At 37.2% G+C, this 12,724-nt stretch overlaps 1 protein-coding gene across 3 annotated transcripts in view; it reads left to right on the top strand.

The window, feature by feature from the left end:
- Positions 1-570: 570 nt before the first annotated feature.
- LOC116844561 (transcription factor CP2-like protein 1) overlaps positions 571-12,724 on the top strand; it is a 37,718-nt gene continuing 25,564 nt past the window's right edge. For all 3 annotated transcript variants that reach the window (XM_032816245.1, XM_032816244.1, XM_032816243.1), the window contains exons 1-3: positions 571-1,368; positions 2,745-2,973; positions 7,032-7,176. In XM_032816245.1, coding sequence (XP_032672136.1) covers positions 1,228-1,368; positions 2,745-2,973; positions 7,032-7,176 — 515 coding nt within the window. In that variant the 5' untranslated portion in view covers positions 571-1,227. The remainder of the gene's footprint in view (positions 1,369-2,744; positions 2,974-7,031; positions 7,177-12,724) is intronic.

Below are 12,724 nucleotides of genomic sequence, written 5' to 3'. Positions count from 1 at the left end.
ATGTCAATAATTATCTCTCAGACACTCTGTATACTATATTATTATCATTTTCCATAATCTCAATGGTACACTTGATTCTTGATCATGGCAATCGATGTATTGAGTAATTACAAGTATTTCTTGCAATAATGACGTATGGCTACACAGCACAATATCAATGCAATCAGTTTTGATTAATAGCAGTTGACGCATCGGGTAATCATTGTGTTTTTTTCTTTCTAAATTTGAATAAACAGGATAGAATGGCGGACATGATGTGAGAGGAGCCGCTGTCTAAGCGCACGGCCTCGGTTACCAAGCTAATTGCACTCATCTACTTGATCACTTGCGTCTGTTGTCCGCAGGAGGAGGAGGAGGTTCTCCGCCGAAACGGCAGCAGGTCTCCGACACAACTAGGAACAAGATGCGTTGCAGCCAGGGCGTGGCGATGATATTCGAGGACGCGTTCGTCGTCTTTTCGCGTTTTTTGTCGCTCAAATCGCGAGGCTGCGCACTCTTGGAAACGCACCGGCAGCGCGAGACCACCGGCATCAAGAAACTGTACAACAGCTTCTTCGTGATGTTCTAAGAGAGGCTAGCCAGCGCGCGTACTCGGCCCTGAATCACCGTAGGTCGGGTGATGCACCGTACATCTCCGGGCACACCGAAGATCCGGGCCGAGGGAGGGGGAGTATCCACGTGGGCGCACAGCAGGACAGCGCGGTCATCTGTCACGATAGATACGAGAGGTACTCGCGAAAGGGGAATGAGCACTCTTCGCGGCTGGGCAGAAGGGAACAAGCGCAACCCCCGGAACGGAAAATCGTCGATCTGAGATCAGCGCGGACTCGTCGCTTCTGGTCAAGCTTGTACCACGAGGCTGTACCAGCCACGAAATTTTCTCGAACCTTCTTGAGACGGATTAGCCTAGAAACATTTGGTATAGTCGTATAGCGAAACTCATAGTCGTAATTCTCGTGAATCGGAAAAAAAAACGCGTTTACCCTCTCGCATCCACGAGGAGCGGGTTCTGAGGAGTCGAGTCGGCAAAGAGAAGGTGCTCCTGGGATCGAGGATCGACCCCTTTCATAGATCTGAAAGCTAAGATTAACGTGGATACTCGTCTTGCCCGGAAATCCGCCCCCGTAGACGAGTCCGTTAGCGTCGTAGTTTAAGCTATAGGTGATACACACTACCCCCGAGGACAATCGGCGCGATCACGTGTACCCCGAGGTTGAAGGCCATCGAATGGAGCTCCAACTAATCATGGACGGCGGCCCGGAAACTCTGAACGGGACAATGTGGTTCAGCAACACGTCGTCTCCGACGTACGAGCAACTGTCGCCGGCTCGTTCGAGCAGGTGTGACGTCGTAACCGGCCCTCAACAGGTGCGTGAAGTAGTCGTCACCGTTGTGATCATATGCGTGATCCGTTTTAGGAATACTCGTCGTTCATGACCAGAATAAAAGAGCTGTGATACCGGGGGAAACTTAAAAAATTTAACTTTACGTTGTGTACTGTCTAATTACACTTAAAGTACAATGCCTTCCAATTTAATCTTTTCTCTTAGACTCATTAATCTTGATCTTTTTTTCTTTTTGAATTTGGGGCAATATTTGTATGTGTGTGAAAAATCTTTGCTATTCTCACTTTTGCCGGAATTAATTTAATTGCCAAATTCAAAATTAGTTTGATTTAATTAATAATTTATTTTTCCTTTAATTAGCTGGCGTAATTAGGTATACCTTCAGAGCCTTTAATATATATATATATATATATATATATATATATATATATATATATATATAATTTAGTGATTTGATTAATTTGTCATACATTGACTGTGAAATTCGAGTTATCTCGTGGGTGACGTGCGAAGAAATAACTTTGTTCTATGCGCCAACCATGAGTTAACTCGTATTTATCTTTTTGTGAGTTTTGCTTAAATGATAATTAACATATCAAAATAACACTGACTTTTAAATTAAATCAAGTGCAAAGTTCTCTAATTTCATTGCGGCTATAATGAAAAAACAATAGATTTTTACAAATTAAAAAAAAATAAAGACATTAGTATAGAATTTGAACTATTTACCATATTGTTTTAAGTACAAAAACTATTGAAAAAATTGAGATTTCGTCCAAGTTTTTTGTGCTGGATGCGATATTCTCGAGTACTTCTAATTGGTGAGCAACATTATAGCTCGTGTAATAATGTGAAACAAGTAAGACATGAAAATTTAAAAACTGTATTAAAAATTTGCACTGGAGGATAAACCTTTCATAACCTTTGTTATATGCAGAAATTGTTATGGCATTTTGAAGTTACAAGTTATTTTTTTCTCTTTCTTTTCTATACAATATCCTGGGAAAATACTAATTTTGGAAATTTTGCAGTAATGTTGTTCACCAATTCGAGGCGACGCTCCACTTAACAGAAAACAATTTGAGCAGGATTTTAATTTTTTCTTTAAATAATTCTTTTAATTTTCTTTAAATAATTCTTTTTAAATAATTTTCTTTGAATACTTTAATTTAATAATTTAATTTTTTTTATATATTTTTATACGTACTTAAAACACAGTGATTAATAGTATGGTCCAAACGCTATATTATGTTCTTTTCTTTGAAAAAAATTCATAATGACCCCCTATTTTTTCGGCTATCTGAGTCAGCTTCCTTTGACCTACCGATTCCTATCAAGCCTAGAATTTTACGTCCTTTTCGGACGACTTTAAAGACAATCGTGATATTGCTATTGCAGACTACAATGGGATACCACAGTCCGCAAAACCCCCTGTGGCAAGAAAAGCACAACTCGCCGAAGGGCTCGCCGATCGCCGGTGATCGGACACATCTGAACGGCGGCTCGCCGCAGCAGCTCTCACCTGTCGGGTCCTCGCCGAGTTGTGAGCAGAGCAATTTGAAGCGTCGCTCCGTGGAACCGTTGCAGCATATCGCGGAACTCGAGAAGAAGCATGTCCGAAGAGACGGTTAGTAGCTCCCGCGCCCGCGCCTGTCAACAAATATTTGCACGCTAAGAGTTACACACCCATTTCGCACGCGATGTTCTATTGTGCGCGAATTATTTGGTCTCGGGTTAGTAGCGCTTATCGACGTGCTGTCGCATATCGCGAGTCTGAATAAGGCGGATTCTCGCCGGCGGCGGATTACCCCTGCGTCCACCGTCTGCATTTGGTTTACGTCGTGCGAAACCCATGTTGTTAATGTACTGGAGTATCACAGGCGGCACTTGATAATTCACTCATGCGTCATATCGGCCAGTCGCCGCAAAAAGAAACAAACGAGCTGGCGGAATGCGGTCTCTCATAGTTCTCTTAGTGGAAGCGTCTTGGAGGAAGCAACTGATCAACGATTGTCACGCTAATCAAGAACAATGAAAAGCGACCGGATCGATACTGACGGTAAAATTTCGTCGGGGCAATGGACAATCGTCTAACCCGACAACATTTGTGTCCTTGCAAATTCTGGAACGACAAAGTGTGTTGAAGGGTTCAGAAATCAATGTACGCGTGCACATATATGTGTACAATTCGTAATTTTTTATTCGCATCGCATGGCACCTCTTCGAAATTTCAATTAAACGTCATCAGTGAATTGTAAGTCAGAATCTTCCCTCGAAATGTTCATAGTGAGAAAATCTCATTCTCTCAGCTCTCTTTTTCTCTCTTGTATTCGCAAGAAATGTTTCACGTTGGTGTACAGCAATGTAAAGAATACATCGCTTGTAAATGTGCAACGGCTCGAGTCGATCGTCACTATCATGTAGTCGTTAACATAGATATATCTTCCTAAAGGTCGTGGCCAAACGACCTCTCGGGCACTGTCGTAGCCACAACGGGTCCATGTGTCGTACGATACTACGGATGTTTCTGCTTTACTTGAAGACGCATCCGAAACGTTTTCGTTATTACGCATACATGATGACTAAGAGCTCATTTACAAAGAGCACAACATGACGCGGCAGCAGGTATTCTTAGGATTCGGCGTTCGACGCCAGATGCGTGATATGTCTGAAATATTCGAACGGGAGTTCGTCGGGTCAACAAAACTCAAAGAGGGACACAAGACGTCCCAGTGCGATATTCACGTTCGATATTGTCATTGCTGATTAGCTGCCAAGGCCCATGGGTGATGACACGACGTGTGCGATTCGGATGACGTCGCTTTGTCGAAGACCACCTCGAGACTGATCGACAAACTTGTGCGCCCCGTCTTCTTACGTCCGACGCCTTTTCGCCCACGTGGTCAGCTGGGCTGATAACTCGGCTACATACACATGCAGTGTATTGCAGATTAGCTTAACCGAGAATAGAGAGAAAGAGAGTGAGACACAGAGGCAGAGGGAGAGAAAGAAAGAGAGACGAGTCTGGTGTCAGGCTCGCACCATATTGGCGAATCTTCGCGAAGGTGCACGTAGTGTGAGTTACGGTGGTGTATTGCTGCCTAGGTGATCCACATCGCGTCTGAAATAGGATGAAGTGGTGTGAGGTCGACAGATCGAGGGTGTCGTTGCTGCAGGGTCGACGTTATCCCCCCGTTGCCGCCAAGAATCGGCGCCGTCACATCGTCGATCAAGAGACGAAGGAGAGGCCGTCCGCAATGCATCATCAGTTTCATATCGGTTACAACGGCGTGCAAGGCGGTACGGCGTCAAAAGCAAGGAGCTGCACGCTGCGTGCTGCTATCACTTCGGCAGTGCCGACGTGACGATGTAGTGATGTAGATTGGCATGGAACAGTGAAATATAAGTCGTCGATTTCGCGGTTTACTTTCGACGCGGCTCTCTGTAGGTCTCCCTCTCTGTAGAATTATCTGTCCCTGATAGGTGCAATATCTGACAGTTTCGTACTTCAAATTTCTAATATTTATAGTGGAGCCGGAATATATATCGTCTGATCTAGATTTGTATTGTAGTATTTGAGAATCATTAGCGTTTTGTTACTACAACCGGAAAATCTAATAACTTATTTCATCAATAGGTCTAATACAAAACATTTCTATTTTATACTTAGAGAAAAAGTATCTAAAAGATAGTAAATATTTATTTGGGGGCACTAATAACATGTTTATTTATATTTAAATCTACATTCTTTTATTCAAATAGAATGAACAATCGTTTTCATGAAAAACTAAGGCTTCTTTAAAGCTTTAAGAAAGTGTATATTTTCTTATTTAAAAAAAATATATTTTTTATATTAGTGTAAGTCAATACGTTATTAATAATCAATGAATAAATATTTAATATTTTTTAGATATTTTTCTCTCAATATATATATAGATAGATAGATAGATATATATATATATATGCGAAAATATTATATGTATGTTAAATATTATAGACATGAACATTTTATAATTATATTTACGAGAAAAATTGGATTGTATCTCTGAAACTTTGCGACTATTTGCGTTACGAAATAAATACACTGTTCCTATCGGAGAGTTAAAGAAGGCAACAAAGAAATCTTGAATCTATATTGGAATTTTTCTCAAAATTGAGAAAAACTCAAGACTTGATATCACTGTTCCGATAAAAAATAAAAGCAAATTTAATAAACGCTGAGAATATCGAATCAAACTAACAAGGAGATGCCACAACCTGCTAAATCGACTTCTGAACGAGATATAGCACGTTCGCTAGCTGCGATGTTAAGCATCAACACCTTAATTGGTGTTTGTGCCAATGGGCCTTTGTTTGTGAGAAATTATTGTATAAAAATTGGGTAGCGGGACTGTATCACGGATATGGCTAAAAATGCGAGTATCTTTCAGCGAGACGGTATGGCCAAACAGATTGAGGCTTCCACGTCGGGAATTTTTGAGCCAGAAGCGAGCGTTTGAAACCCGGCGACGAAGTTAGAGTTATCCCTGTACGGTGTTTTTTTTTTCTTACTTTAGGACATATAATTAATGTTTTTCGAATATGATACATTTGTTTTGCATATGTCTCGTTTTTATGTTATTAATCAGGGGTAATTAGGGAAGTGTCAGGCTTGTTTAACGTATATAGACACATAATTCGTAAATACACTATATTCGTAAATACGAATATAGACACACATACGAATATAGACATATTTGCTTACAATAAAATATATATTTTAGTACATCACTTTCGTATGAAAACATTGTATACAACATTGTCAAATAATAAAACATTGTCATATAATAAAACATTGTCATATAATAAAATATTATTATATGATAGCGTATAAGTTTTATTATATGACAATGTTTTACTATATGACAATGTTTTATCATATAACAATATTTTATTATATGACAATGTTTTATTATATGACAATGTTTTATTATATGACAACGTTTTATTATATGACAATGTTTTATTATATGACAATATTTTATTATATGACAATGTTGTATACAATGTTTTCATACGAAAGTAATGTACTAAAATATATATTTTATTGTAAGCAATGCAAAATATGTGTCTATATTCGTGTTTGCGTTAAAAGTTTGACACTTCCCTAATTACCCCTGATTAATAACATAAAAACGAGACATATGCAAAACAAATGTATCATATTCGAAAAACATTAATTATATGTCCTAAAGTAAGAAAAAAAAAACACCGTACAGGGATAACTCTAACTTCGTCGCCGGGTTTCAAACGCTCGCTTCTGGCTCAAAAATTCCCGACGTGGAAGCCTCAATTTGGCCATACCGCCTCGCTGAAAGACACTCGCATTTTTAGCCATATCCGTGATACAGTCCCGCAACCCAAACTTTATATTATAATTTCTTACAAACAAAGGCCTATTGGCACAAATCTTAATTAGAATATTGATGTTTAACATCACAGCTAGCGAACGTGCTATGTCTCGTTCAGAAATCGATTTAGCAGGTTGTGGCATCTCCTTGTAAAAGAATAAATAAACAGCGAATCTTTCAAACATCGATAATTCTCTCCATGCGTCGATGCAGTCATTTAGATTGTTACGATATAAAACAAAGATTTTATTGAGAACATAGAAGGAAGAAATTCATAGCATGGTCTCTGTTTCAGGATCCATCGGAAGCAATGGCTCCGGTCAAGGCTGGTCCACTCAGGTGGAGGAACTGGCGGAACACCTCGCCGCTGATTTCGATGGATCGTTGTCCGCTCTCGCGGCGTCCGATCTTGCGACAGCTGTCGCCTCTTATAATATGAGGTAAGTGTACACATTTTGCAGTGAATTCATTTTCAATATCTACATGAATTCTAGAGATACGTAACGATCTCTGTGTCGAACAGCGAACCGCGCTGTTCGATTCGAATCTCTTTGGATCACTTTTCAGAGTTTTAGGACCTAACAATTTTATAACAATTCTATTCCTAATGTAACTTGATTTGGTATGACACTTTCCATCTGTAAACAGGTACTGGTAGGATACAAAAAAGGTACAGGTATAGAAGATATTCAACATTCTCATTGTATGTACACTGATAGAAATTATCCAATAAGAAATTAACAAAGGGATATTTCTGATCAAATTCCAATCAATTCTTATAACCGATAAGAATATCCGATTAAATTGAATTGGATACTTTCATTCATAATGGCATTTCATCAGATAAACCGATCAAAAAATTATGAATAGATATTTTTCATCGAATGTTTTCTGATCGGATACAAAAATTCATCGATATTTTGATCGGAAATATCCATTTGTTAATTTTTTATCGGATAATTTTTCTCAGTGTAGATAGCACTTAATAAACTAAATACAAAATTTCCCTTTACTATTTTGGAAACAACCACGTGAAAATTTGAATTATCCAATGATCACGAATAACGGTAGATGAGCTGTGATAAAGGCATCTGCCGTCGTGTGCTTACACATTAAGTCAAACAAAAAAGTCCTCTACCATTTTAGTAAATGGTACATTTTTAGCTACTAATTAAAAAAGATTGGTGTTTGACTATGCGGAATAATGCATTCATTTTCCTTAATTAGTAACTAAAAATCTACGTGGTTATTTGTAAAATGATACACGGGAAAAACAATTTCAATTCGGGTAATTGGATGAGGACATGAAAGATTCACTGACAAGAAGTAATATTTCTATTACTGTAACCGAAAACATTCATCTGAAAACATTCAGCTGCATTAAAACTCGGTTGAGATCACAATTGGCTAAGCAGAAACCTCCTATAACCAACAACAGGAATCTTTTTGTTCAACCTATAACCGAGTTTTTCATCTGGTTTCCAAATAGCAAAGAAAATTCAATTATACTGACGCAGTTATTTTTCCTGCGTATGGGATTTTCTTATTTAGTTCGATCTAAGGTGTAAGCATATATCTATCAACTCATATCTATCATCTATCGTATCGCACGTGTGCATAATTATTTACCAATCTCATTAATATCTCGAATTTTAACGTGCTTATTTGCGAAATAGAATGGAAAGAATTTTGTGTTTTCAGTTTGATGAATTCTACCTGCGCACAATGGGTGTGTCATGTATCATCAGACTTCTGTATCGATTAAAATGATTAAAAAATGCAGGTGTTCGTTCGCTAGACTCGAGCGCACTGAATATATACAGTTAGCAAGCAGAACAGCGGGGGGAAATCAAAGATATGAATGTTGAATGTGAGGAGGTCGCTGAGAAGGAAATTCCGACGCTCCAACAAATTTTCGCGGAGAAGGGATCGGTACGGTCGAGGTACGGAATGCGTCATAGGGTATAGTTCCTCTGAAGACACCTCGTGAAAGTCCGCGAGTAAAATATTGCTTCTGCGACCGGTTTCGCGGGTCGCTCACTCCCGATGACACAATCGACCGGGAGTTCTCCGTCGATAGCTGCTGTCCGTTCGAGCTATTCGAGCGGATGGTCGGTATAGAAGGCTGCTACCGCTGAATGAGATCGAAACCTACCTACACGGAACACGGCAACGAGCTGATCTAGAAATCCGGTTCAAACCGGCCGCAGTTCTTGGCATTGCGTCGTACCGGCGACACGCGCGATAAAATCAAACCGGTCGGACTGGCGATCACGGGAGTGTCGGCTTGTAACCTGCATGTATATGCGCGATTAATCGCGAAACTCAAGCGTGGACGGGTAAAAAGCGAGTGAGAAGTTCGGTGGATCTCATTTCTCTTCAAATTATCTCACGTACCTTTTCAAATTATTTTGCGGTATGTCAGTTCTATATAATTTCTATATAATTGGTATATCATTCATATTTGTAATTAAACAATTCCGTATGCTCAATATCCGACTAAAAGTGCCTGAGTGTTTACAGTAAACGGTTAAATAATCGTGTTTCGTAACAATTTAAATAATTTATGTTGCAATAGTCAAAGTGTGCATTTCTAAAGTTTACTTTATTATGATGTGTGTTGTTAACTCTGTCCAACAATAAATCATCATAATCGAACATTAGCTTTAAAAAAAACACATTATTTTAGCTAATGTCTAAATTACCATCTTTATCCATTCTTTCGCACCTTAAATGCTATGTTACTTTTTATCATTTTTTTTCGGAAAATAGGAAAAAAACGCATGGGAATGTACAAATAGGGATATGAATAGGAAAAAACCAAATAGTAATAAAAAGTAATTGCAATATATATTAATGCATAATAAAATAATAATGTTAGTTTTTATTATCACATATGGACTCTTCACGAGTGCTTTTATGAACACAGAATTTATAGAATAGCATTATAAAATAATCACAATTGAAATTTTCGTATATTAAAAATCGTACATTAAAATCAATACAATCGTACATTAAAATCTATTGTAATTAATATTTTTAACATTTTTGACATTCCTTTAAGTAAAAGTAAAAGTTCCAAGTAAAATAAGTAAAATAAAATAAAGAGTTTTAAGCAAAAAAAGAGTTTGTGAGGCCCTATTCCGATAACTTCGGCGACACGATTTAACAAATTTATTCTTTTCATAAATAATAAATCCAAGCAGCACAAATTTTTAAAAGTTGTCTTAAATACGTCAGAATTTTTTACATGTCTTTACATACCTTGAAAGATGTTTCACACGTCTTTTACATGTTATTTGAATATCTTTTATATGTTTTTCAGGCGTTTTTGAATGAGGCGAAAATGAGTACTTCTATTAAATTTTCGCCTTATTAAATTAATGAGTCTATAACTTACTAAAAATAATACATTTCGAAAAGACTAGCAAGACTTCTACGTAAGTGTAAATTATAAGCAAAAGCGTCACAACATATGTTTCTATATATTAACAGTAAACGTCGAGAAAAAACATTGTTATCAACGAATTGATAAAATTTTCATATAACATAATGTTTTCATTCTATACGTATTACTATACGTTCTATGTTCGTTTGAAAGTTTAACACTTCTCATACAGCTTTGTCATTTCCATATAGCTTTATCAGAATTAATTATCATAATTATCTCGAGAATTAATAGCTTCTTGTAGCGATTTCTAGTTTTTATTATTACTTCATTTGAAATGAAACTATTCTCAGAAATTATTCTCATATTGCATCGTCAAAGTTGTCGGAATCCCTGTGTGTTTGCTTATTTGAGATTGGCGATTAGCTTTTTCAAGTGACATCGTTACGAGACGTTGTTTGATCACAAAGTACACGTTGCACAAATTGAAGGGACTCTAAGCTAAGTCACGGTGCGTCTTTCTCTACTTTGTTGTTTGACAAATTGTCCTGCGATGAGCAAACAGAACGTTTTATTCTTGAAGAGAACCACATTATTTTAGTAAAACTTGGGCCAATTTGTTCTTTCGTATCTTGAATATTAGGTCACTTTTTATCGTCATTTGGGAAAATCAGAAAAGTATAGCCCAGATATAATTATTATAGATACCAATGCATAATATAATAACAATTCTATTAGCCATGATTTTATATATTGTAGCTCTTCACAAATATAATAATAGGTAATATAATAACAGAATTTGAAGAGATCGCCAGTATAGAATAATTACAAAAACAGGATTACAAAATACATCGACAGTATTGAGTTTATTTGCGCGCATAGGCAATTTTTTAATTAGTAAATACACTGAGAGAAAAAATATCTAAGAAATAAGGGATATTTATTCGATAGGTTATATATATATATATATATATATATATATATATATATATATATATATATATAATATATAATTTATACACACATTAGTATAAAATATTTATATTAATGTGAAATATTTTTCTAGAATAAAAATATATATTTTCCTTAAACCTCAGCTTTTCATGAAAGCAATTGTTTATTCAATTTAAATAAAAGCGTTTAGACTTAAACAAATTTATTAGTTTAAATATGTTATTGTTCCGTCGAAAAAATATTTTTTTATATGTTAGATATTTTTTTCTATCAGTGTACGACCGCGCACATTTCTTATTGCGTTAATGTGTGCACCACAACCATTCATGCCAGCACGACTATCAATCCTTTTTCGCTTTTTTACGTGATAAGTATACGGAAAAGCTGAAATGCAACTTGCTTATATGCATTTGATATAAACATGTCACTTAACTTACGGTACGTGATCGATGGAAACTTTCCGAGGCAATTTCTCTCACAACTTGAGCATCTCTTTCGCAACGAGGAAAAATTTCCGCGGTTGGAAACACCAGGTCCCAATCAAACCGCTGAACTCGACAAGCCGTGTCAGCCGTATCAGCTGTTCGGTCCGCGTGTCGGCAGTTGCGATGTGCGAAAAAAGAAGGAAGAAAGAAAAGAGGGAGGCGCGTATCCGTTCGCGTAAAGACGCGCCACGAATGCGTTCCGCGTGGTTCGAACCGGTAAGGAACTGGCTGACGCACCAGTTCGCGGGTGTACAACCGGTTTATTCTTGGCGGTGTAAGCCGACAGCTGTCCGTGGACTTCCTAAGAAACTTTGAGCCGTAATTACCTGCGCTCGCTCTCGAGATTCGTCATACTGCCGGTTGAATCGTTAGACGAGGCCCTGGCAACAGACCGTCTCATTGTCCGGCATTCTAGCGCGCGAGTTGTGTGTATTTTTGCAGTGTATCGAATAGATATACTACGAGAACGTCGCGTAGGCGTGCACCGTCGGTCACGGCGAAGTCCCTCTCTAGGAAGACACGATGATACTTTAGAGAATATAACAAGAAATAGGAACAAAATATAAAAGAAAGAAATAATTCAAATAATATTCTCCGAAGGATATAATTCAAATCAATTTATCCAAGATTCATTCGCGAACCAAGGGATCGCTTAATCGCAAATAGAGAAATGCACCAGTATGCGAAATACGGGTGAGTAAAGCATATTGCCTGGGTTATTCTTAATTCTCTTTCCTCCGCTCAAGGAGGCTCTAGCGTTTGACAAATGTAAGACCTGCAATATATGTTATTTTATGTTATTAGACTAAATACATAAAATAAACATACATAATATATACATGATGCAAAAGTTAATTGAGCTGACAATGCGTAATAAAAATTTCAAGATTGCACTTCTTTTCTGTATCGTTCCTGGGACACTTAATTGTATTATTTGTGCAAGCATACGTAGAACCTCTATAATGTAACAAATTTTTTCCAACTTGGCATAGTTGTCATATACTGAGAAAAAGTATTTGAAAAGTTTATTTGTGAGATATAAAGTTTATTTCTGAAAAACGAAACTTATTTTTGTGAAATAAAGTTTATATTTCTGTGGGCTAAACTTATATATATATATATATATATATATATATATATATATATATATATATATATATA

The sequence above is a fragment of the Odontomachus brunneus genome, unplaced genomic scaffold, assembly GCF_010583005.1.
Source record: "Odontomachus brunneus isolate Ranch 3 - 2012 unplaced genomic scaffold, Obru_v1 Obru_scaffold_042, whole genome shotgun sequence".
Classification (NCBI taxonomy): Eukaryota; Metazoa; Arthropoda; class Insecta; order Hymenoptera; family Formicidae; genus Odontomachus; species Odontomachus brunneus.
Note: the sequence above shows the minus strand (reverse complement) of the source record. Positions and strands in the feature narration are given on the sequence as shown.